The following is a 26,451-nucleotide window of genomic DNA, read 5'->3' on the forward strand; positions in this document are numbered from 1 at the left end:
GGGTTTTTCTCCTTTCACTAAATTAACCTGGGAAGCTGGGGGTGGGACGATGCATGTGATTTTTAGCCTTTCCAGTAGTGTAAATTATATAGATATAGTAACTTTATTTTACTTCACTGTAGATCTGACACCCCGTAACACAGGATGGAGAAAGTATGTAAAAATGTTTTTAATTACTAGATTCAGGAATTCTGTCCTCATTTCCAGTATATATGGCTCTATTCTAAGTGAGCTTTTCAAGATAAAACCTGCCATATATTTATCCCAGTCAGAATGCCTGTGAGAGTTTCACATTAAAGTACATATAAATTTGTCAAATGTATTTCAAAGCGGTGTTTTTAAAATTGTATAACCCGAAGTCAATTTTAGATGCAATTTATTTTAGTTCATTAGACATGTACCTGCATCACGTGCTGATGAGATTTTAGGTGCAGCAAATCTTAAAGCTGATGTTTAAGCAAGAGGGGAAAACGCTAAATGTAATAGAAGGTGGTGTTTATCCACTGTAAGCTGCAGTTCTAGGTGAGACACCTTTTTGGATGTTCTGTGTACTTTTGATGCATGAAGCTGGTTAGAAAAATACAAAAAATATGAAGTTAAATGAAGAATGGAGTCTGAGTATTTTGTTTTCAGATAGTGTTGGTACAACAGGCACAAAAGGAGTGTTACTGTAGTTGGATGCACCATCTTTCATATAAAAGAAAGAAGGAAAATACTCGTAGTTTATGAAGGTTGTGCTAAGGCAGGAAGTTCAAGCAAAATGAAAATATTCAGGGCAGGTAACCAGAAGAAATTTTTAAATGAAAGTACTTGAAAAGTGCCGAGTGTTCTTTCTGCCTGATCATCCTGGGTTTGATACTCAGCTTCTTCTATGTCATTAAATATATAAAAATTGTTACAGATTATCTCAGCTGTTCAAAAAATGTGTTTGGGTTTTTTTACCGTTTTTGTTGAAACAAATGTTTAATCCTGCTCCACTTGATATTGTGGAAATGCATCTCAAATTCTGGAAGTGAACGTTTCTGTTACTGCTGACTTATGGTGGCTTTTAGCGTCTGAGCTTTAAACCAAATGTTCTGTGTACTCGTTAAGAACCTGTGCATGAAACTTCAGGTGGACAATGACGGTGGGGGAAGCAGCTGTCAGCAAAATAGAAACGATGAACCTCTAGGACAGGAATTGCTTTTGTTGAGACAGAATGAAGTGTCAGAGATGTCAGGACACAATGCCCATGGTTGCACAGGTTCTTTGTGGGTTTTTCTTCAGCTTAAAACTTCATAGATCTTTCATTTAGGGAGGGATTTGGCTTTTTTTGGGTGTTTTTTTTGCAGAAAGGGTATGCTTTTCACAGAAGTCCAACTGTTCACTGGAAAATAGTGTACCCAGCACACCCAGCACCGAAGAGACGCAGACTGAGGTCCTTAGTGTCTTTACATCCATTTATATGTGTACACATGTTGCTATTTCTGTGAAAGGAACAAGACTCAAAGTGAACACGCGTAAAAGAAGTGAATGGCCAGAATGTGATTTCAATAAGTGGCCAAGATGCAACAGAACTCGTTAATCCTTCTCCAGTTCTACGTGGGATGATGGCAGCAGTCAGTGTCATGAATGCACCTGTCAGAGGTTTCTGCCCCCCAAATGACTGACCAGGATCACACACCATACAAAAAATAATTACAGTAAATATCACATGTGCAAAAGGACAGAAGCAAGTATCTCTGTCATATGTATAAGATACATTTAATACATTTATACATTTTACTTTTTAAATTTCTATTTTACACTTCTTTTATATGTCTAAAAGGTTTGATCATTGTGATCCATACATGTTTGTGAAGCTCATGCTGGCCTGTGCTATTAATATTATAATAGTGGCTGTGGACCATGATGTTTTGTTATGGATATCAACGTGGGTGTAACACTGTCCAGCCAAGGGCTGCAAGAATTCACCTGTGGCTAAACCTATTGATGTGAAAAGGAGCTGTGTCTTTTTGTCCATTTACTTATTGACCTTTGTGAGCGATGAAGAAACCTACTTGGTTCATCTTTAGAGGAGACGCACGCTCTCCCCAAGCAGTCAAAAATCATGCATTCTGGAGTTCCGGATAATTAGATCAATGTCTTTTGTGCCTTTGTAGCTGCAGTGGGTGTTCAGCCAGGAAAGCTCCATTAGAAATAAAGGTGACTTGGGAAGACAAACACCTTATCAGAAGATAAGCTCAGCAGTAACTAAAACATCCCAGTGTTACCAACACTGTTCGAGGCACAAATCCAGAATATACCCCCCCACAAGCTACTATGGAGAAATTTAACTATCCCAGCCAAAATCAGCACAAGGTGGTATTGATATCTTGGGTATGCTTACTAGTGGTACTGCTTATTGTCTTACAATCATAGAATAATTTTGGTTGCACTTCTGAGGATTCTGCAGTCAACTTCCCTGCTCAAAGCATGAGCAGATTCCAGGTTTTATCAGGAATCAAAAATTGCAGTCTGCCTCTGAGCAGGAGCACCTAATCAGGAATGTTTGCTACAGACGCCTCTCTGCATGCTGAGTTGGAGAAAGGAGACCCAGATGAAACTTTCCCCCGTGAAGTGGGAGAGAAATGACCGTGGGTGGATGGGACTGGGCTCCTACGGCCGTGAGAAAATGTGCTGTTTTCTGAGTTTTGCGAGCTGGGCAGATGCAACAATTCACCAGAGTTTTGTTAAGTACCGTACGGACACTTGAGAAGGAGCGCTACAAATCTCACACAGCCATTCAGCCCGTGACGCAGACTCGAAGAAGGACGTCGCCATATCAAAGCTATACAGTGCTGCTATAAGTATGGATCCCACCACCTGCTCCGGGTCTCCTCTGCCGTTTGAGGTTTCGGTTTCAGAGGCCACATCGCCTTCCACCAACTCTTATACTTTATCAAGTCATGATACGCTTGTAAAAGTATTACCTGGTAGCGTATATGCCGTTGCTCAGTTCCATTGTGTTTGGCAGAAAAACACTTTGAGTGTGTGCCTTGAGATCAATTTATGATAGAAAAGGCAGCAGCTTGTTTGATAATGTGAGCTTGTGCCCATAGCAGTCAGCCAGGAACAGACCTCTCATTTTCTATTCAGTTTACAGTGTCACCTTTTCTCACTTAAGGTATTTTGGGAACATCAGAGAGCACCAAATGCTACTTTGGATGGGACCACATAAAGATTAATCATTAAATGAGCGGTCTGATCAGCTCCTGCAGAGGTCAGCGTAATTCGGTGCCCTTGGTCGTGGTGAAGTCTAGTGTGCAAATATATCTTCAGACTTGTAGGTAGATGAAATTTGAATGATTTCCCCAGCAGATGCGTTGAAATCAGCTTGTGGAAATGATCAAGGTGCATGTTGAGTTGCAAGTATAGGGCTTCACGTTTGATCAGTTCTACATCAGTAAGCAAAAACTGCAAAGTAGTAAATATGTCATTAATATTTCCTCATGGAACAAATTTCTCTGTATGCTGATGCAGTACCATTGAATAATTCCAAAGTAAACCCATAAGATGGTGTTGGTTTGTCTTTCCGTAGGACAATTCTCATTTCAGTTCACAGTCTGCCTAAGATTTTAAAAATATCATTTCTTACGCTGTCTTTTAGAAAGTTGGAATCTTTGGTGAAATAGTGTATTCTTGTGTTTATAAGTTTCGTGGGCTTACATTTTCACCTCTACAGGAAACAAGTTGAGGATATTGTCAGGTATATTAGAAAGCAGAATTGATTTGGCTGTAGTGTTAAATGACCTACAAATAATTTTTGATGTAAAAATAGCCCGTAACCCTAGAGATAATATGGGTAAAACAATCAGAAATTAAGGAAATTGTCAGGTGAAAAGTGTGGCAATGCACATTTTTTGTATCATTTCGGAAAGATTTTTTTTGAGCAGGCTACATTCAGTAACAGAAACAGTCCTAACTTAGATTGTAGTAACGTAATTTTGGGCTGATTTCCCATATTCAGGAATGCATATGTTCTTGATCCTTCATTACAACTCATAATTTTGGGAATATTGTGTTGGGGAAATAAGGCACATTAGCCAGCAGCACAAATAGCAGGAGAAGCCACAATATTCATTTCCCCTCAACCCAGCCAAAACCAGAGCATTTGGCTGACTATCAAAAGGAGCAGCAGTAATTGTTTCCAGTATCAGCGGAGGCATTTTGCTGTTTAAAAAACGCAAAGCTTTCATTTCATTAAATGAAGAGAAGGCTTGGTCCCTGCTGTCAGTTAAGGGACAAAAATGGGATTTTCATGGCAAGCTGTGGGTTGCTGTCTGCCTGTTTCTTGCTGTTGTCCGTGGGTTGTTGTGGGTCTTGCTGGGAGCTCCCAGTGCTGCTTGTCACCAAATCCCAGGCTGGTTGGGCTTGAGGGGACCTCTGTAGATCCCCATCCCAGCCCTGCTCACGCAGGGTCACAGCAGATCACACAGGATCCCAGGGGTTGGAATGGCTCACAGAAGGAGACTCCGCACCTTGCTGGCACCTCCAGCAAACAAGTTTCTCCTCATGTTGAGATGGAGCCTCCTGTGTTTCACTCTGTGCCCGTTTGTCCTCTGCAAGCTCTGCTTCTCCAGGAGCCATCTGCAAGAGCAGCTTCCCAAACCTGGGTCACAGGTGCAGCAGGACCTGCTGTCGTGTGTGACGAAGCGCCCAGGAGCCTCCACCAGATCAGAGTCACCTTGTGAACACTGGCCAAGAGGTCGTCCCAGGTTTGCGACTTGGTCCTGAGTTTGTGGAACAGGAAAATGGAGGAGAAGCATAGAGAAGAGGACTACGAAGCTGGTGAAGATCTGGAGATGAAGCCGTATGAGGAGCGGCTGCAGTCCCTGGGTTTGCTCAGCTGGAGCAGAGCAGACTGAGCGCAGAGCTCATGGGCTGCAGGTTCCTCAGCAGGAGCAGGAGGGGCAGGCTGAGCTCTGCTCTGTGACAGTGACAGAGCCCAGGGAACGGCAGCAGATGTGCCAGGGGGGGTCAGTGGGTCATGAGGAAAAGGTTCTTCCCCCAGAGGTGCTGGACACTGAACAGGCTCCCCAGGGAGGTGTCCTGGCCCCAACCTGACAGTGTTCAAGAAGAGACTGGACAATGTCCTCAGACACACGGGGTGACCTGTGGGGTGTCCTGTGCAGGGACAGGAGTTGAACTCCATGAGCCTGGTGGGTCCTTCCAGCGCAGGACATTCTATGATTCCATGATTTTAAGGTTGTAGGCAAACTGTAGGTGATAATGTGACAACTGTGACAACTGTGGTGACCTGCTGGTCTCCTCCTGCCTCTTCTGTCTGGATTAGGCCTTGAGCAGAACAAATGAGGAATGTTCATTGGCCTGTGTGCCCATCATGCATATTATTGACAGACAACAGCAGTGTCCATGAAGTCAAACCATCAGTACATGATCACATGTTGTACAGAGCAATAAATATGGTTTTGTGTTTGTTGGAGGGCAGGTCATCCTCAGTGCGCATTGTCTGCTCTGCTCTCGTGGTGTAGAGATAATTGGAGCAGATTTTCTTGTCATAGAACAAGTTGCTTTTGGGCAGAATCCTGATTCATGATCCCACCTTTTCATTTTATTCCCCTGACTGTTGCTTGTTTTCTCTTTATCTGATATTTGCTGAATTAAGATGGTTTCATGTGTCTTTCTGTTTGTAATGCCCTTTCACCAAACACAGAACTTTGCACAGAACTCTCCAGGCTGATGATTGTGGTATAATTACAGTCGTGCTGCTTACTGTTGATGTACACTTTTTAAAATCTGTAATAAGATGCTTACTTAATGTTTCTGTGAAATAATAAAAAAATACACTTTCCTTTTCAGGCAGTATTTTGAAATAATTGTTCAGTAGGAATTGTCGTTACTTCCTTCTTGATCTATTTGTTGTTGATAGCCATTGTATGGAAAATTAGATGGTGGGAACCACCTGTCTGATCAATTGTGGCTATTCTATTTTATACCGCTCGCCTACAGAAGCCCAAAGGATCCTATCGTGCAAACTTCTGTTGGGAAACCAGCAAACACCAACATGAACATGAACCAGTCCTGGACAGGCGGTTTATAAATGGACATCAGAACAGGTTCTTACACAATATTTCCCGACACAGCCTGTTTCATCGCCTCTCAGACTTTCTCGAAATAGCTGCTTAATTAGTTGGACATGCTAAGCATTATACTACTTTAATGAAAAATTTCCATTAGAGCTTAACAAATGCCTCGTTTGACAGAAAATAACCAAACCAAACGAACTTTTCTTCTCATAATATTTGCGTTCAGCAGGTCCAAGACACAAGCTAATATTTGAATTTTGCATAAAGTAATGGATTGTGATCCTTCTTAACCACTTTCTTGTTAAGCACTTTTATATGTAACTGGACTGTGTCTTGGTGGTTGGACTAAGACGTGTTTCCTTCCTAGACAAAGTAAACAGGTAAAATTCATTAAAACGTGGTAAACTGGTGTACAGATCTGTGCCGTTTGCTGTTTTTCCTCTTGTCCCTGTACTTGTGCCCATGTAGCTTAATGAGAAGAACCACACTGATGATTGACTACGTTAGTTTTTGAGTCATAATTTCACAGGAAATGCTTTTGGGGCATCACCAACATAACTAACAATATTCTTACACACTGTCCTCTTATTGTAAGTGAAGTAGTGTGGGCTGTGAAGTTTATTTTACAAACCCTGGTTACCAAGAATGTTTCTTCCACCTAGGATTGTTTTCAAAATAGAGTAGAAAAAGCACATCAATTAAGCATTCCAAATTTGATTTAATAAAGACACTTTATATAATGATTTATTTAATTGTTAAATTAGATAGTTTCCTGTATTTTATACAAGAGCAAAAGCGTTGGGATTTTACGTGTACCAGGTGTCATAACCACAGATCAGAAAAGCAGAAAGAAACCCATTTCTCTTAGAAGTTTACTGCTGTTTTTTGTCTTTCACCCAAAAAAGCAACTGAGGGCCCCAGGTTTGCTGCCTAAATATGCGGTGAGTTAATGACCCTGGTGCGATCCATTTGATTTACTTGACCTAGGGAAAAGAGGCAGCAGGTATTATTTAATGGTGAAACTATAAACATATCTGTGGTTTGCGTTCCTGAGAGTATCGACTACTATTTATTTATGCCAAGAAAAGTTAAAAAGAACTTCTGCTAACGGTCAGCGCCGCAGCCCTTTTTAGCTAAATGTATGTAAATCCAATTTATTTTGACCCGCTACTGTTCTGGAGCACAGTGGCAAAATGGTTAAGACATCTTGCTGTGGAAAGAAGGTGTTAATTTGAGTTCTGCTCTGGATTTACATAAAATTAAGCCTTCAGTCCATCTGTGAATATTTATCTGGTCATTTTTGCTGAGGAATCAAAGGTGGCAAAATGAGATGCTTGACACATCAGTGACTTTTTTGTCTGTGACTACAAAAGCTGGTGTGCTTTAACTATGTTAATCTGATATGTCAGTTGGGTTTGGCATGGGTTTTTAACCTTTCAAAACTGCGTAGCACCACCTCTCCACCTAAAATACATTTTTTTCAGTAATACTTCGTATAATCAAAACCGCTGCTGCTCTTTCTTCCAGATCCCTTTTCATAACTAATTTCTAACGTGAAATTTAGATACAACAATCCTAAATTTTAGTTATTGAGTTGGAATATTGAAGTGTGTTTGTAAACCTGGTTTATATTTGTTCCTCTGTTATTCTTTTAGGCTTTTTAAAGCTTCCTTCTCTGTTTTGCAGCCTTTTCATCCTTTTGTTTCCAATCTCAGCTTGGGGACAGAGGTCACGCTTTCTGCTGATGTGTAATTGCTTATAGCGCAAGGTGCTTGACTGACGTCCCTGCTTAGTACTAATACATATATATGTTTATGTGTGCATGTTTTATGAGAATTAAGAATTTCCATAAGATGAGCTATGTAATTAAGCCATTTCTGAAGCCAGATAATTGCCAAGCAATTTATAAAGTCAGAGATGCTTTCCTTAAAAAGGAAAAAATAAGAAAAACAAAAAATAAACCAACAGGTGTCAGCAAAGACCGTGTAACAAAACATTGGGTCAAATCACATCAACAGTATATGCTGCATTCGTGACAAATCCCCATTGTTTTTTACTTAATTCTCTCAAAAGATCTTGAGATCCTATTTGTGATCAGTCAGCTCGGAATCCAGAATATCACACCCAGTGTTAAGATTGAATTGAATTGCTTTCAGTAGGAAAAGCAAGAAATCCCTTAGAGGTAATGTCAATTCCATCTTAATGAATTGTTCTCCCACACTATAATCCAAGCGAGGTCTTTTGTGGATTTTTAAAATGCCATTGATTTTTTTCTCTTTTATTTTTAAAGTGAACAGAGCCTTTAGAAAGTCCATTCAGCTTTTGGGATTTTTTTGTTCTGGCGTGGGGATGGTGGATTTTTTGTTGTTTGTCCCCGTTCTTAGGTAAGTCTGTCCAAGAGCACGATGTCAAAAAGTTCCTTTGCATCTCTCATTGTTGCTTATTGGCAGGTTTGTCACTCGGGGGTCAAAATAAAGCTCATTCAAGCAAAGCTACGGTAGCAAGGCTGGGGTCAGTCCCACCACTGGAGATTTGCCGCAGGGCAGGCACTCGGAATTCATTCTGCATTTGTTTCCCTGAATTTTGTTGCTCTTCCACTTGCAAAGAGGAAAAAGTTGTGTGCAGACTACTATATGTTATAAGGATTGTGTTTCCCTCTCATGCTTATTTTCTGGTTTTGCTTTAACCTGCTTCTTACCAATGAGGAGAAAAGTCTTATAAAACAAGACAATGCGTTACTTGTGATCGCATTGCTTCTGGTGGTTCATACTTGTTTATATTTGATTAGTGATTAAAACCTTCAACTTGAGTACGCTGCCTTGAAGTTCTTAGAAAATACTAGTGGTGCTGAAGGGCCTAATCTCTTGGGCTGAATTAAAAAATAGTATCCTTTCTATACCCCTGAAAGATCCATTTTTTGAGAAAATTAGATTTATGAGGTTGTAGCTGGTCATGTCAGGTCCGAATTGATAGTTGACAGAGGTGGTGAATCTCTTGCTGTACTCTACAAAGTCAAATCAAACATGTTGCTTTAAGGAATAAAAGAACAAAGGCAAATGAGGTTGATTTTGTTCCGTATGTGGATTTCTCAGTAGTGTTAACTGTTATTTTACATGCAGTTCTGTCACAGGGTGGGAATTGCCAAGTGAACCTGAGGTTGAATTGCTTCTGCGTTCTCTACAGGAAAATTAAAACCTTGCGTTTTTCTTTGCTTCAGCTCAAAGAATAGCAAATCGTTATTGTAGAAGGTGGAGATGGTCAGACTTCTGTGGTTTCTGAGCAAGAAAAAAAAAATCAGAATGAAAAAACACAACAGAACTAAGTTTTTGGGAGACAAGAGTTCAAAGCAGATGCCCGACATCAACACTAGAATATTCAACTGCTAGTGTAGTATCTCCGTAAATCACTATTAATTATTACAGTTATTTTAATTTTATAAGCAATCCGTACTTGTAAAGCTATGTGATCATGTACAGAACGACACTTTCCTCTGACAACTGTAATTTCGTCAAACTGTTTCAAAGATTTTGTATTTTCAAGAAATGAATGAAAATAAGCTCCAAACTCAGATTGGGATTATCCTTTGGAATTCCAAAGTCTTTGTTGCTAATATTTTTATTGTACTTTTTCCCTTTTTTTTTTTTTTTTCTGTAATATGTGTTTCTGTAGGAGATTAAACTGAGATTAAAGTGTGGTTAACTGATAAGCTTAGAAGAGGAATAATAACTACTAATGACACTAATAATGTACCAGCTCTTTTTATGATACGACTTACGAAACACCAGGAAGTCAACTGAGAGGGAAAGTGCCATCACACCTATGTTTAATTAGCTGCAATCCCCTTAATTTTAAGTGTAACATCTATATTATCCTAAAAAGCCTGGCCACTAATAAAACTGTACAAACAAAATTATTGCCATTAGATTTTCTTACTCTCCATGCACTTTCATGCGCTTTGAGAACGGTCTTTAAAAATTAATGAAAACAGGTGATCTGATGAGGTGTTTGGTGAGTGTCATTTCACAGGTTGACATTTTGGAGGCAGAAGGTGAGGGTGTCATTGCCAACCCATCTCACTCGTGGTGGGAATTGGTCTGCGTTGGCTTTGGGAGAGCGGTTCTGTCTTCATCCACACCTGGAATATTGTGTCCAGCTGTGGCCCCTCAGTTCCAGCAGGACAGGGAACTGCTGCAGAGAGTCCAGCGCAGCCACCAAGATGCTGCAGGGAGTGGAGCATCTCCCGTGTGAGGAAAGGCTGAGGGAGCTGGGGCTCTGGAGCTGGACAAGAGGAGACTGAGGGGGGACTCATTGCTGGGGATCAATATGGAAAGGGGCAGTGTCAGGAGGATGGAGCCAGGCTCTTCTGGGTGACAGCCAGTGACAGGACAAGGGGCAATGGGTACAAACTGGAACACAGGAGGTTCCACTGAAAGATGAGAAGAAACTTGTTGGGGGTGAGGGTGTCAGAGCCTGGCCCAGGCTGCCCAGGGGGTTGTGGAGTCTCCTTCTGTGCAGACATTCCAACCCGCCTGGACACCTTCCTGTGTAACCTCATCTGGGTGTTCCTGCTCCATGGGGGGATTGCACTGGATGAGCTTTCCAGGGCCCTTCAACCCCTGACATTGTGGGATTCATTCACATTGAGTCCCTGGAGTAGTGGAAGGCAGTAATGAGTAGTAGCAGTGGTGGTGGGGTTCTGTTTGTGTTTTGAACAGCTGTGAATGAGGAACATGATGTGGGAAACCTCAGATCCATCCAGCTGGATCTGGTCCACCCCAGAATAATATATTTAAGCAGTAATTTGCTCGGTTTCATTTTTTTTGTTCCCAGAAATCTGCTAGAGCTTTGTAGGAGCAGGCAGTGGTGTGGACAGCTTAGGTTTTCTGAGGTCTTGTAATCTGTCCTCCGTCATACGAGTGGTTATAACATCGATGACTTGCACGCAGTTTATCCTTCGTCATGTCACACGTGCTTTATTCTTCATCATGTGTTAACCACACCAAACATTTCACGGGGTTATTGGAGTTTTGGTCGTGAGTGATGCACGTGTGGGAGAAGAGAGGGACATGTGGCACTGGATTTTCTTCAGAAGACTTTGTGGTTCACCCCAGCCGAGGGGCTGCTCACATCTGCTGGGACCCCCTGAGCACGGTGACGATTTCCAGGACCACAGAGAGGTGCCCGTTCAGAAGCGAAAGGTCACAAATCGCACAGGCCTACGCCATTTCTTTAATATGATTTTAGCATATAATCCAGCCTTGAGGAGACATTTTGCAAGCAGCTCCTCTGGGTTGGGATGTAGGTGTTAGGAGAGAAGCTGCCAAGTTGTGATCTGCTGTACCTGGTTGTCTCTGCTATGGAAAGTTCACTGGAGGATCAGCTCTTCCTCATCTTCGCCAAGTTTTGATATGTGTTATGAGGCTTCTTTGAGTTTCTTACCCACTTGAAATGGGGAACATTATGTTAAACTGATTTGTTTTGGAGTTGCCTTCTTGCTGTGTGGGCATGCTTTTGGTTGTCGTCTTCTCTGGACTATCACTGTTTATAAAGACCTCTGGTAGTGCTTTGAAGAGTCTCTTTGGTTTTGCCTCAATTTACAAATATGTTCAGCCTTCTGTACCTTCACGATCGTAGTAACTTTAAACATGTTGGTCTCGCTATCTCTTAGTCTTTAATTTCCCTTCTCACACTGTTGTATGCAGGTGTTGATCTTTTGATCACGTGGACTCAGGATGGTATATTGCAAAGATTTTACAAACTGTGCTGCTAACAGAATATTTCAATGCTCTTTGGTAACTGAAAACAGTCCTGAAGAAAGCCCTGTATGTGAACAATATGGTCTTTAAAAAGCACAAGTCACATATATGAAGCCAGGACCATAGAATGTGTACTAGAGCTTTGTGTACCAGAACCATTAATATGTTTCCACCTGGAGTTTCAGTTTTGCTCTGTAGACTGTGTTCAGAATTACAGGCTTGGCCACTGTTGTGCAGAATATTTAGCAATGCAAGGCTAAAATCTCAGCTCTGTGATAAGATAACGTGTTTCTCTTTTCTTTCCGTGGCCTCCTCTGTCTCTGTCCTTTTTGCCGTCCATCCAAGTCATCCAGTTTAATTTCTCCGTAATCAAGATATAGGTTATTTTCTGGATCCCTACGAAGGATCAGTGCTCATGACACAGGTCTATCCCCCGGTTACCCATAAGACTATTGAACTTTGCAAATGTCATATTTGAGGCCACTAGCACTTTGAAAAGGTGCTTCTGGAGGTATTCACCTTGTTATATCCAACCTAGTCCAGAAAACTGACTGTTCAAGCTCCTCTGAAGGGCAGTTGTGAGCACGGAGGTTTGGTTCCTGTCCTATAGGACAGGAACCCACATGTGTTGGTTCCTACATGTATTACTGCTCTCAACCTTGTCTGCAGTAGAAGGAAAACTCTAGGAAAACGCTATGAAACAGTAGCAGAGTTTAGGTATTTTATATCCTATTTCTATTTATTTTATATATATTTATATATATTTATATATATTTATATATATAAATATATATTTATATATATATTTACTAGTAGTGTATTGGTATTTTGTTATTTTATTAAACTGTGTTTATCTCAGTGCAAGTTTCTCATTCCCTTTCCGTTCTCTCCCCTGTTTGGGGTTGGGGAGTAGGGTGCGAGCGAGGAGCTATTGTGGTTTTATTGCTAGTCTGGGTTAAACCACGGCATAGGCCGAGCATAACCCACTGCTTTTACTGCTCAGGACGTGTCCCTGCTCTCATTCTGGCCATTTTCCTAGTCCAACAAAAGTAAGAGAAGCTGTGCTGTCATTTAGGGCAGAAGGTCCTCGGGCTTATGGAAAGCGGGACACTGGCTCCTAAACTCACTGAGGTCAAATTGAAGTGTAAACCATTTAGTTTCCTTCCAAGAGGACTGGTTTGTGCTGGGAAGAAAGTTTCTTCTCTCCCATAGTTTGAATACGACCTTTCTGTGCTAGGCTAAGTGCCTTTTTGTGGTTGGAAAGGATTTCCCCCTTCCTGTCAGAATAGGTGACGAGAAGCATGAAATTTTTGGAGGTTTGGGTTTTTTCCTCAGTCCTCAGGGCAGGCAATAACACCTTGATAGCACTTAGTTCAGATACTTGCCCTGTTTGGATGTGTTTTCCTGATAGACTGCAAATGAAACTGAATGGATAGCAGAGATACTGCAAAGTGGGACTGAAGTTTGCAGTGTCTCACACAAGAAGAACGAAACTACCGTTTTTTCCTCCATTCATCCGTTTCGCACACTTTGAGCAAGCCTTACTGTGGGTTCTTTTTCCTTTCCTATCTCAGAGGTGCTGCTGCCTCCTCACCAGCAACCTAATTACCTTGGATTACACTGCTCGTGGTCTCGGCACAACTTATGGTTTGCAAAAGCCTTAAAAAACGCACAAATACCCCAGGTTAGTGTGAATACCATGAGCAGGGCTCTCTGGCAAGTGTTGCGGTTTGCTTGTGCCGGACAATTTGTTGCTTGATAGTTCTGGATGAGTTATTAACACTGGGCTGGATTGAACAGCCTCTCTCACCAAGTACCTGTGGTCATGAGCAACCATATGGCCAATGGTCATTCCAGGAGAGTTCACAGAGTGTAACCGTGCTCACCTTCTCATGCAAGAAGTCACGAGATGCTTTTCAACACCCTTTGAGAGTTTTGAGGTCTATACGATAAAATACCAGGATACGCAAGCTATCAGTGCTACTTACAGAAGTTGTGTCTAATTAAACTGTGTAGATCTGTAAGAGTCCAGCTGGTGCTATAGAAAAATTTAGCAGTTCCGTTGTCTTTTAATGCCTGTAGAAATAAAAAGGGTTTGGGAGACAAGAGTTCAAAGCAGATGCCCAACTTCAACACTGGAATATTAACTGCTACTGTAGCATCTCCACAAATCAGTCTTTATTATTACAGTTATTTTAATTTTATAAGCAATCCATACCTGTAAAGCTATGTGATCGTGTATATAATGACACTTTCCTCTGACAACTGTTTCAAAGTTTGGGTTTTTTTTTCAAGAAATGAATGAAAATAAGCTCCAAATTCAGATTGGGATTATTATCCTTTGGAATTCCAAAGTCTTTTTGCTAATATTATTTATTGTACTTTTTCCCCATTTTTTTTTTTTCTGTAATATGTGTTTCTGTAGGAGATTAAACTGAGATTAAAATGTGGTTAACTGATAAGCTTAGAAGAGGAATAATGACTACTAATGACTTTAATAATGTGCCAGCTCTTTTTATGATGTGACTTAGGAAACACCAGGAAGTCAACGGGGAAGGAAAGTGCCATTGCACCTGTGCTTAATTAGCTGCAATCCCCTTAATTTTAAATGTAGCATCTATATTATCCTAAAAAGCTAAAAAAAAAAAAAGGAAAAATGTTATTTTTTCAAAATTCCAAATCGGCCATAAAATCACCAGAAGTAATTAAGAACATAAGGTTGAGAAAGTAATGTTGGATTTGTAGCGTTTTCAGTACTCGCAGCCACATCTCCCAGGTAGGACAGGATTTTGCTGGGTTTTCCAGGCCAGTCCATGCTAAGTGCAGCAAAACTGACCCTTAGGATGGTGTGTTCAAACCTGGGACGTTTTGGACATTGATGCTACTTCAAGTAATTTTGTGTAGTACTTTACATCCTGTAAAGCTAACAGCATGCCAGGCATTGGTAGGGTATATGAACTTGTCAATCTTCTGCTGCCTAAACCATATATATATATAGATAGATATATTTACACATATATCTCTCCTGGGGCAATTTACAGCAGTTTTTCGTCAAGTTTGTTGGGGCTGTGAGGACCGTCCACGTGTTGAACTGCCCAGGGACCATAATCTCATACTCTGCATCTGATCCTCCAACCTACTGTATCATTCCTCATGTTCATTCTTATTAAAAGCATTCATTAGTGCGAGTCTTTGCTATGGCAGGTTGCTCTACTGGTTTAACAGTCCCGTTTCTAGGGCTGTTATCGCTGTTTATTAAATTAGAGCAGGGCGTAAAGAGCCAGTTAGGATCAGAGCCCCGCTGAGCCAGGCTGTGGCAAAAATGAGCGAAGGTTTAGTTCTGGCCTGAGGACATCACAGTCTAAATAGATGAGAGAGAATAGAAGAAATAGCTACAAACACATAGCTGCAAAAAAAGGGCTGAGTGGTGTCACAAATATTTCTTCTTCGAGGCAATTTTTTCTCTTCCAAGTGTTCTTTTGGTGATTTTGATGGTTAGTAGATGCCTTGATTTAGAGCGAAAAACTAAATCGCTGTGTTTGAGGCCGTGTTATCACCGTGTTCATTTTAATGTCCGTACAACATCATCATCTGAGACCGCAGGAACTTAACTGCTGTACTTGTTGGCATTACACTGGAGCTGATTTCGGCGAACCATAAAAAGTGTGGCCCTGGAGGTAAAATTACACTATATGCATGTTCCTAACACACTGCTGTGGGGATAAACACGTCTTAAATCAACCCGTCGCTCGCAGCTAAATTCCTCCTCTAAATGCAGTTTCCTTGTAGATAGTAACGTTCAGTAAGACTGATTTTCTTTAAAACCATAAAGGTTTTTAAATGTAATTCTATCAATAAACATATTTAAGCAGGGTGGCGAAGAATTCGCGTAATCCTAATACAGATTTTTGTTTTTAGTTGAAGGGAGGGGCACGCAGCAACATTTTTAATTGGCTTTCCTCATCACCTCTGATCTGCTCAAACGCCTTCCAAACGTTTGCATGTTGTCTTTGCTCACGTGTAAATTTCGGGCTTTGTTGGAAATTTATTTGGTAATTGCACATTCGGAAGATTAGAACTGAAGTTTATGTTGCCCCGGCTCCTATTTTCGGGTTCTCGGCGCGTTGTTAAGATGTCACCACTTGGTCACAGCAACGTTCCTGTTGTGTGTTCAGGTGGCCGCACCAAGGAACACCAGCTGGGTTTGTACCCGGGTATACTCGGATTAATATTTCGGGACTTAGATCTTGTCCTGCCTGGATTTTAAACATAGTTCCTTAAACTTTAAAGGGAAGGTGAGCACCATTTGAGGCTCTTAATGAGCACTATTTTCCCCTCTTTAATTTGCCTTTTTCTTTATGTTTTTCTCCTAACTCCCGTAGCCAGTGAAATACAGGCAGCCTCTTCCAAAACACTTTTACAGCCCCATATGAACAAAGCGCTTTCGTTTGTTCCTCGGCTTAATTCCCAAATTAATAATAGTGAGAGAATTCTTACATCTGCATCTCCGTTTTTCTTATAATATAGAAGGGGGTAAAAAAAAATGTCCCTAGATATTAGACAAACCATTGAAGTGTGAACAACTTTGTCACGTTTGAGACGGAAAGTCTTTCCTTGCGACCAGGTTGGTATTTTATTCTTTTTATTCGGTTGCTCTTTGAAATAATTCCTTTTGTTTCAGGCCTAAAATTTCAATTTTACTTCTACATGAAGACAAGAGACTTAAACTCCCCCATAGTGGGGAACCAGGCAGGGTTTTCCTTCTGTTTAGAAACCCTTGACCCATCCCTTCCCTGTTCGGTGAATAGAAATGGCAAAGCAAGTTATGCTGAGGGTGAGTAAAATATCTCCACGTAGCTCATGAAGCGAACCTGCGGGGGACAGGGCTTCAGGAGTCCTGCTTCTGGAAATAAAATGCTTTTAAAGTGCTTCTTTGCGAAACAGAGCCTTTCTTGTACCCACGAGTATATATTAATTGGTTATAATCCTTAGTTTTGGGGCACGTAATTATTCACACAGCAGCACACGATGGATTCGCAGGTACGGTTAAAATGTCTTTGTACTGGCAAAAAAAGCCTTTTCTGAGGGACAGTGGGGACCATTTTGTGTAAAGCTCCAAGTTCTATAATTAGTTGTATAGTAGAGAATTCAGATAAGTGGCAAAACGTATACAAGTGCTTAGAAGTTTAACCAACCAGCCTGTCAGTTCTTTGCCTGCGTATGTCATTTCTATAAGTGGTTTAGCACCTCTTTGCATTCCTTTCTGTCTTCTTTCATTCCAGATCATTACGAAGTATGTTTATGAGCTGCTCCAAAAGGAATGCCACTTGAAGAAGGTGACTCTCCCGGTAAGTATAATGTCTTTTTTCTCCAAAGACGTTGTTTGTTTGGATGTGTAAAAAGCGTCACCTGCAATCCATCATTGGGATAAAGGTGTGCGTGGCGCAGTCTCAGGACACCTTTGCATGCAAGACGTGGTTCCACCCTGCGTCTCGAGTGTTCGATTTCTCCATCCAAGCCTTCCTTGCTTTACCACATCACCAGAATCCTCAAAACCTGTTGGCTTTCAAAGAGGAGCCACCAGCTTCTTGAGACGTATCTGTGAGCGGTTTGAGACCTCTATGGCTGGATGTAGAGAGCAAACGTGCCTGTTTACAGGCAGAGGAATAAACTCCAGTTCAGTTTCAATAAACTACTCAACGTCTTTTTTTAAAACACACTTTTTCAGTAACTTGCAACGTGTGTGTAATATAAGGTACTGCTGTTCAGTGGAATTATTTCATCAGCCCTTAGAAGTGATGAAGCGTTCCCCAAAGAACATGTGTGGGAGTGTTTGTAAATACATGGGATAACATTATGGTGTTCAGGTATTTTTAAGTTCTACAGTGTTGGGCAGACTAGTGTGACATCAGAGTGTATGTTTTCCATACCTTGTCATAAAGGATAAAAGGATAAAAAAATCATAAAGGATTCCCATGGCCTTTGAGAAGCTTCTGTGTCACTTTTGTTCTCAGCCAACCCTTCATATTCAGTCAAGGAAAACCCATTTGGGTTGAGGAAGGAAAAGGACCTTTGCTTTAGCAGTTCTGTAACACTTCACAGTTCCCATTTAAGTGTTGTTTAGGAAATGTTTTGATAACCTGTCCAAAATACTCAAGGTTTCCCTCAAAACGAACTTGGAGTAATTATTCCATCACCTCTGCCACACACGTGGGGAGATTTAGATCTGAGATGTAGATGTCTGGCTTAGGGGAAGAAGGGCCCTGTCTTGTCCCCACTGTTGAATTAATCTGTGTTGACTCTTATTTATAAATGATATACCAGGTACTGACGTAGTTTGTCCATAGTACTTGTAAGCTATTCTCAAATGTGTTGCTTCCAGCTTCTGCAAAGTGTCATAATTTAATTGCATTTCGAAGCGAAGAAAAATCTCACAAAACACACGCAAAAAACACACCAAAAAACTCACAAAATACACAAAATACACCATTTAGTTGTGAGCGGCGTGGAAGATTTGGCACGAGGTATGAGCACTGTTATTTAGTATTTGACTATTACACATAGGGTGCCCTCACCACTGTCAAAAATAGGTTGTGAAGAGGCCTACAAAAATGAGAAAAATGAAACGCTGTGTTTAGAAGCTGAAAAATTGAAGCTGTTTACAGGGTATGTTTAAATCACCACTGACAGACTTCCAAGTAACAAGCCAAAATAGTTTAAAATGGTGAAGGAGACTAATAGAAGCAATAAGACAGCTTGTAGAAAGAGTGAGTCCTGTGCAAGTGAGGGAAATAGAAAAGAGTATAAATGCTGGCAAATTACGTATAAAATCACGATAAGATCACCCAAAACATGGGAAAGTGTAGAGTCCTGCATCTGGGCAGGAGCAACCCCAGGTTCCAGTATAGGTTGGGAGATTACATATTAGAGAGCAGTGTAGGGGAAAGGGACCTGGGGGTCCTGGGGACAGCAGGGTGACCATGAGCCAGCACTGGGCCCTTGTGGCCAGGAAGCCAATGGGACCTGGGGTGGGTTAGAAGGGGGTGGTCAGTAGGTCAGAGAGGTTCTCCTGCCCCTCTGCTCTGCCCTGGGGAGACCACACCTGGAATATTGTGTCCAGCTGTGGCCCCTCAGTTCCAGCAGGACAGGGAACTGCTGGAGAGAGTCCAGCGCAGCCACCAAGATGCTGAAGGGAGTGGAGCATCTCCCGTGGGAGGAAAGGCTGAGGGAGCTGGGGCTCTTTAGTTTGGAGAAGAGGAGACTGAGGGGTGACCTTATTAATGTTTATAAATATCTAAAGGGTGAGTGCCATGAGGATGGAGCCAGGCTCTTCTCGGTGGCAAACAATGATAGGACAAGGGGTAATGGGATCAAGCTGGAACACAAGAGGTTCCACTTAAATTTGAGAAGAAACTTCTCAGTGAGGGTGTCAGAGCCTGGCCCAGGCTGCCCAGGGGGGTTGTGGAGTCTCCTTCTCTGCAGACATTCCAACCCGCCTGGACACCTTCCTGTGTAACCTCATCTGGGTGTTCCTGCTCCATGGGGGGATTGCACTGCATGATCTTCTGAGGTCCCTTCCAATCCCAAACATACTGTGATACTGTGATACTGTAAGACTGCATTTGAGCACCTTGTTGCAGTTGTAAAGGCCAATAATGAAATAAAGCTGATAATGCTGGTAGATGAGCTCTACGCGAAGGGAAGGCTCAGCTCAAATAAGAACAACTAATGTGATTATTTCCCATATTATTTGTCCAGTTTCCACACTTGTTCATTATTAATTTCTTTTACACGGGATATAATTCTGAGGAACTGTCTGAAATTGGGCATATCAGTACATAAGATCTGAGGACAAGTTGGTATATCATACAATAATCAATATCCAGGACGAAATGTTTTTTAAGCCCGGGGTTCAGTAACAAGTCAAAGATGATGCTGCAGAACAACCAGCTAGTATGTAACTCACTGCTAAAATCAGCTATTTTCATCAGAGAAATGGAAAAAGATTAAATATGATAGTCTTTCAAAGGCCTCCAGAAGTGATTCATAGTGATTCCTGTTTATCAAGAATATATATTTATATAGTATGCTGGGGTGAAAGTCGGTAGAGGTTTCACTTGAAAAAAACATCCTAGAATTCATTGAAGGAGTAAGAGATTACCTGAAAAAGAAAGATCTTGTCAGTAAAAGACTGTGATTTCCAACAAGTTGTCACCAAGCTTACCAGGTGCTTTTAAAAAGCACCGGAGGAGTCCCCTTATGAGTTAATAATTGTTTAAAAGACGAAAAAACGTGTTCATATTTTGCAGATGAAATAATTTGTTGCCAGTGCAGTGTTATTAAGGCCTGCACAGACATAGTCGTAAATAAAAGAAAAAAGGGAATTAATAGAAGCTAACAAATCTCGCTGTTTTTTAAAAAAAATATTTAGAGTGCTTAAATCTGAAGGTGATTGTGTTGAGTTGGGGAATTATCCCATGATGCTGAATGATTGGATGATCACAGAATCACAGAATGACTGGGTTGGAAAAGCCCTCAGAGATCATCCAGTCCAACCCTTGGTCCAACTCCAGCCCATTGACCAGATCATGGCACTAAGTGCCATGGCCAATCTCAGTTTAAAACCCTCCAGGGCCGGTGAGTCCAGCACCTCCCTGGGCAGCCATTCCAATGCCTGACCACTCTCTCTGCACAGAATTGCTTTCTAATCTCCAGCCTCAATTTCCCCTGGCAGAGTTGAAGCCCATGGCCCCTTGTCCTATTGCTGGTGCCTGGGAGAAGAGACCAATCCCCACCTGGCTAGAACTGCCCTTCAGGTAGTTCTAGAGAGTGCTGAGCTCAGCTCTAAGCCTCCTCTTCTCCAGACTAAACAAGCCCAGCTCCCTCAGCCTCTCCCCATAGGGCTTGTGTGAACAACGTGAGGTTCAGTTCTGGTAAATGTGAAATTATGGGGAAAATAACTCGCTCTGTAAACACAATGGTGGCCTCTAAATGAGCTATTACAACTCTAAGAAAGAGCTTGGAGTGATTGAGGATAGTTTCTGAGAACATCAGTTAGTGCTCAATGGCAGTGACAAACCCTCTAAGCAAATAGGGTGTTGGGAATTACAAGGTGTTGAGAACAAAACAGAGAAACATGGTCATTCCACTCATTACGTGCCCCCCATCTCAAACACTGCGTGGAGTCTGGACCCCATATCAAAAAACAAACACAGAGGAGGGTTACAAGGGTGATCACAGGCATGAGATGCTTTTCAGACAGAGAAAGATTAGACAAAGATTCCTCAGCTTGGAAAACAGATGACTGAGGAAGGAATATTACAAATCTATAAAATCGTGAAGGATGTAGAGAAGATGAATAGGGAACGTTTCTTTGCTTTTTCTCATAATAGAGAAGATAAGGGGCATCGAGTTTAAATTATCAGGCAGGAGATCTCTGCTGAAAGAGCAGCGGTACCATTTCATATACATCCCAATTATACTGTGGAGCTCATTGCCAGAGAATACTATCAAGGGGAAAGGTATAAATGTGTTCCAAAAAACACATTTTGACAATACTAAGGTGCAGTAGGCACATTGAACTGTTGTACATGGTTCTCCAGTTATGAACTTTGGCTTGGGAGGCTCTGGAGTTACTGGTTTCCAGACTCAGGGAATAATTGCTCCATGAATACGAGAACCTGGTTTTTCTGGACTTCCTCGCAGGTCATCAGAAAGTTGGTCTATTACCTTTTCCTGACAGCTGATAATGAAACAGACAGCGTAATGATGTTTGAATATAGGAAGCGAGTTTCAGGACTGTGTTAGATGGAGAACTTTTTATTTTTCAGCGTGATTTTAGTCGTGTATGGGAATGCTATGCTTCAAAGATTTAGGACGACAACGTCCCACATTCTCTCATCTTTTAAATTTCAGCCTAGTGCAAAGTCCAACTTGCTGTCTTCATTTTGCTTTCTCAGGTGGCAGTTTCACTTTTGGACACAATTGTTTCTAAGTTTGTTTTCAGATACGAAAATAAGATCAGTTTTGAAATCAGGAGAGCTCACCAATTATTTTATTATGTCAGCATCTCTGACAAAACAGAAATCTGAACATTTCTTCCTACACAGTGAGGCTGAGACTTATTGTTACTGTAAAGTACTGTAGTTCTTTAGTTAGTGCTCTACATATACTATTGGACTTGAAAATATAAATGAAGACACCCGTATTCAGAGAGAAGCCATTCAATTATCTCTTTTTAACTTCTCATTTTTGCTCCATTGAAGGTTATATTATGAATATAAAGAAGACTGCAGCTTTTTTAATCCAGATGATTCCTTGTATTTCTCTATTTTTAATAGCACGATCAGGATTGATATTTGCAGTTCTTTAGCTGTTGACGACAAATGGAGGGTTCTTCAGAATTAAATGCATCTTTAAGCTTCTGGGAAGACTTGAGATGGAAGTTTAAATAATTCCCTGTGTGTTTTATTGACAGTGGCACTGAACAGTCTTACTTTGCAGAATCTTCTAACTTATCAATGCTTTGCTCTTTCACTTCAGTAGGCAAAACTTCATTCAGTATTTGTCTGGATCTACTAGACAGCCAAGAACTATTTCAGTTTGAGAAACCTGTTTCACTTTTGTGTACGTTCTAGGCTCATAATTTTTATTTTAACGGGAATAAGAAACATATTCATGGGTTGTTTTTCCTTTTAAAAATTTAATATTCAGTCTTAAGAACTTCCAACGCACAAAATAAAAGACCCTTGGAGCCTATTCGTGTTGTGTGCATATTGGGCTGGTAGCGGCTAAAAACTGAAAACTGAGTCGATTTCGATGTGGTAGCCTGAATTTAGATGAGTTGTGAAGTATAATATGATCTTGTCCTATATACTGACATCAGCTGTGCAAAATACTAATGAGAATGCTTCTTAATTAATCTGTCTACTGGTACTACTGCATTAGGTGATGGATCATGTGAGACAGAACGCGTATGGAAAAGCTATTCACTGTTAGAACATCGTAATATTTGTATAACTCAGAAAATTCACCACAACTGCAAGCATTCATAAACATTAAGGTATAGTTGTGCTTGGAAAAAATAAATCCGAGAAAAGGAAAATTAAACAGTACTTTTAAACAAATTATCAGTGGAATTTAGAGCGGTTTGACACTCCTAAGTACAGATTATCTGAAGGTTGTTACTGCATGTGAGTAACGGTGTTGAATGGAGTTGTTAGATGAAACTAAGTTCGGCATTTTACCGGATTTATTTTGTTCATGTTTAAATAAAGGATCAGAAGTAAGTGTTCATGAGTAGGTCCAGAAGAGAAGGTGCCTAATAATTATCAATTATTTTATGTGGACTCAGTGTGTCTGGCACTAAATAATATTCTGCGTTGATTTGTCGATAATACAAGGTTGTGCACAGACTGGCCTTTATGTGCATTCTTCAGTGGAAGCTTGATCTAATGAATTACTACTGTTTGAGGATAAATTAGCATGAAGAAAAGTTTCCAAATGTGATTGATAGGAGGAAGAGAATAGAGCATTATTTTTTATGATCTTGGTGGATATTTTTAACTTTTTTAAGTTAAAGTATTTGCAGAAGTGTGAAATAGTTATATCCTCTAGTACCTATGCTTACTAAGCGCTAGTATTTCCAAAATGCTAAACAAAAATTTAGTTTATGAATACTGAAACATACATACTAAGTTGTAACTTTGTCTGAAATATGAATTTACAATTTTTTTTAAGTTGCAGTGTTGTAATGTTTATGTGCAAAAGCCAATTACATCTTGCCAAATACTGAGATTTAGTGTTTCTAACCTTTTACCTAAGACATGTTAAATTTTAAGGTCTCAAAACTTTAAGGTATCGTAATTTTAAGGTATCGTAATTTTAAGGTATCTACTACTTCAGAAACATCAATGTGATTTGACTGTAGTGCCAGTACGTAAATATTCTAAACTCTTATAAATATATTGGTTTTTTAATCATATTTTCTATTTTTGCCTGTCCTGTTGATCCTTTTCTGTGTATTCTCATGGTACAAAGGGAAGAATGTGTAGTCAGGATGGTGTTTACACCAGTGTAGTCTTCCACCTTGAGCTGGGCTTGCTAAGCCAAGCCTAGGCCTGTTTTATAGAACTTAATTTTTGTTGAACCAAGAGTGCTCCTTTACAGAGTAAGAACAAAACTTGGCATTATATTATGTTTTACTGAATATTAAAGCTGGTTGTTGGTTTGTACCTACAGCAAAGCATCGACCCAGATGCAGGACTCTTAATGAAGCCATTATTTACACCCAAACTGGATTTCTACATCTTATTAGGTTTATCCTATTACATTTATAATTCACTAAATTAGAATACTGGTTCCTACATGGTTCATTGGGTGTTTGTGTTGCGGTGGCTGAGATGGAACCCTCCAGGATTTGTTTTATATTACATAAGGCTTCAGGCATATTATTTGATTTATAATTATTTTTTTTTTTGTAATTTATGGAGTTTCTTTTTTTTTGCCAGTAAATTTCTGTAAACTGAATTTTCAGAGCTTCAGCTTCCTTTTACCTCTTCTTTTTGATGTAAATCTCCGTTGGATTACTGTTCTAAACTGTGTTACATTTTAATGTTGTGAAGCTACATTGCGTAGTTATTAGGTTTTGTGCTTTATTTTGTACTGGGCACACTTCAGTCCTTATAACATACATACATGTAGTCGTAAACTACAGATGTTCTTTTAAACGTGTTATTGATGCATCCAAGTCTGTGTCTGTAATTGCAGGTTGACGCGACTGAGAGTGAACCAAAGAGCTTTATCTTTATGAGTGAAGACGCGCTAACGAACCCTGACAAGCTGTTGGTGCTAATTCATGGTAATGGAGTTGTAAGAGCAGGTCAGTGGGCCAGGAGACTGATAATTAACGAGGATCTGGACAGTGGCACGCAGATACCGTATATAAAGAGAGCTATTGAGGTAAGTGAAAGTGCACGTATGTACGGTTGTGTGTGTATGTGTGTACCGGTGTACGAAGAGTTTTAACGTGTTAAACAGTCTTCAATAATTCCCTAAATGATAATTTTATTTTTTATGGGAATACTTGCTTGGTTTGGATTGTTTTTTTATAACTTTTTTCTACTAAAATCAAGTTTCTTACAGTAAAAAAATAATATATATTTTATTTCACATTGTGGCAGCACTGCCATGTAGCTTAATATGGCAGCTAACATGACAAGAGCCCTTAGCAGGCGATGAGATGCAATAAAAGGCACTACAAAAATTTGTTATGATTTGAAGTGTTTTCTTTTACATTTCATTAAATTTGTACGTATTCTCACTCAACGTCTGTTGTAATCTCATGATAACACGAGCTTTCATGATAACAGCAGGCTTTATTGCTAGGCTTGTACTGAATTTATTAGAGGCACAGTCTTTTTCAGTTTTGCACTGAATACTGATTCATTCTGATTCACCTATCAATATTTGACAGTAAAAAACATTTACATTTTATGGACACAATTTTGTTACATTTACGTCCATGTGAGAGACAATTTACAATTTGTGTAATGTTTTTAACACTGGAACTTTGCAGGTGTATTTAACCTCTTGCATCCTGCTACCTAAATGAAACTTCCTTAAGTAAACATTAGAAAAGCCTGTTTAAGACTCACTATTTCTATTATTTTACCAAGTTAAGCTGATGTTCTACTCTAAATATCAGTGTTGTCACTGTGATTTGTAACACATTTTGCTAGATGAAGTTGAATGTTTTCCAGTTGACTTTAAAAGTATTCCGTATAGAAAATTATTCTCCTCGAACGTGTTTTGTGTTGTTTTAATGAAGCAAAGAAAGAAAACTCATTGAAACATTAGGCTACTAAGTCATTTTTTATTTGTATAATCCACTAACAAAGCACCAGACTTCACTTCTTGTGAAAAATAAACTTAGTCTTGGGAAAGCGACGCTTGTTGCCTCTTAACATAAAGTTTTTATTCATTCTAAGTCAAAATCACAGGCAGAACAGAAAATGCTGTATGATTATTGAGTGTAAAACAGGCGTATGGTACGTCCAGTGTAGGATGTTAATTTCTACATTTCTAGTGCTTACATGCCTGAATTTTCATTATTTCCTAGAAATTCTGCTCCTTTTGATAACGTGAGAGGCTGAGCAGTTAAAATTGGGAAGCTGTCCCTAAATCAACATATAATCCTTAAGAAAATATTTATAGTAGAAGAGAGTTACCATTTGGGTTTTTTTGCTGGTTTGTTATTTATTTTACACAATGACGGTGCCAGTGTGACAGAGATGAGTCCTCCGTTCCCTCAAATGGTTATTATCCTTAAAAACCCATTATATGTTCCTGGTTTTTGGATGCTTCTTTAAAGGAACGCAGGAAAAAAGCCGAAGAGTTTGAGAAAATGTCTTTAAAATATGTGATAATTTGATGGTATTGGGGCGTCGGACTCTGTCTTTTGACTTACTTCTGTCTTAAAGTGGTTATAGCACTATTTAGTTGGGTAATTCCAGCTGCTGCAAAACCCCCTCTCCCTTTTTGTGCACTTCAAAATGCTGATAAATGAACTACATGTTTAGAACACGTATTATTTGCAGTGTTTTTTTTCATGCCAAATGAAGATGAGA

At 40.2% G+C, this 26,451-nt stretch overlaps 1 protein-coding gene across 3 annotated transcripts in view; it reads left to right on the forward strand.

The window, feature by feature from the left end:
• The window catches only part of ARB2A (ARB2 cotranscriptional regulator A), a 258,858-nt gene that overhangs the window by 37,960 nt on the left and 194,447 nt on the right, over nt 1–26,451 (forward strand). For all 3 annotated transcript variants that reach the window (XM_082075416.1, XM_082075417.1, XM_082075418.1), the window contains exons 5-6: nt 17,107–17,172; nt 24,593–24,784. In XM_082075416.1, coding sequence (XP_081931542.1) covers nt 17,107–17,172; nt 24,593–24,784 — 258 coding nt within the window. The remainder of the gene's footprint in view (nt 1–17,106; nt 17,173–24,592; nt 24,785–26,451) is intronic.

Source organism: Streptopelia decaocto, assembly GCF_964273445.1.
Source record: "Streptopelia decaocto genome assembly, chromosome: Z".
NCBI classification, from domain to species: domain Eukaryota; kingdom Metazoa; phylum Chordata; class Aves; order Columbiformes; family Columbidae; genus Streptopelia; species Streptopelia decaocto.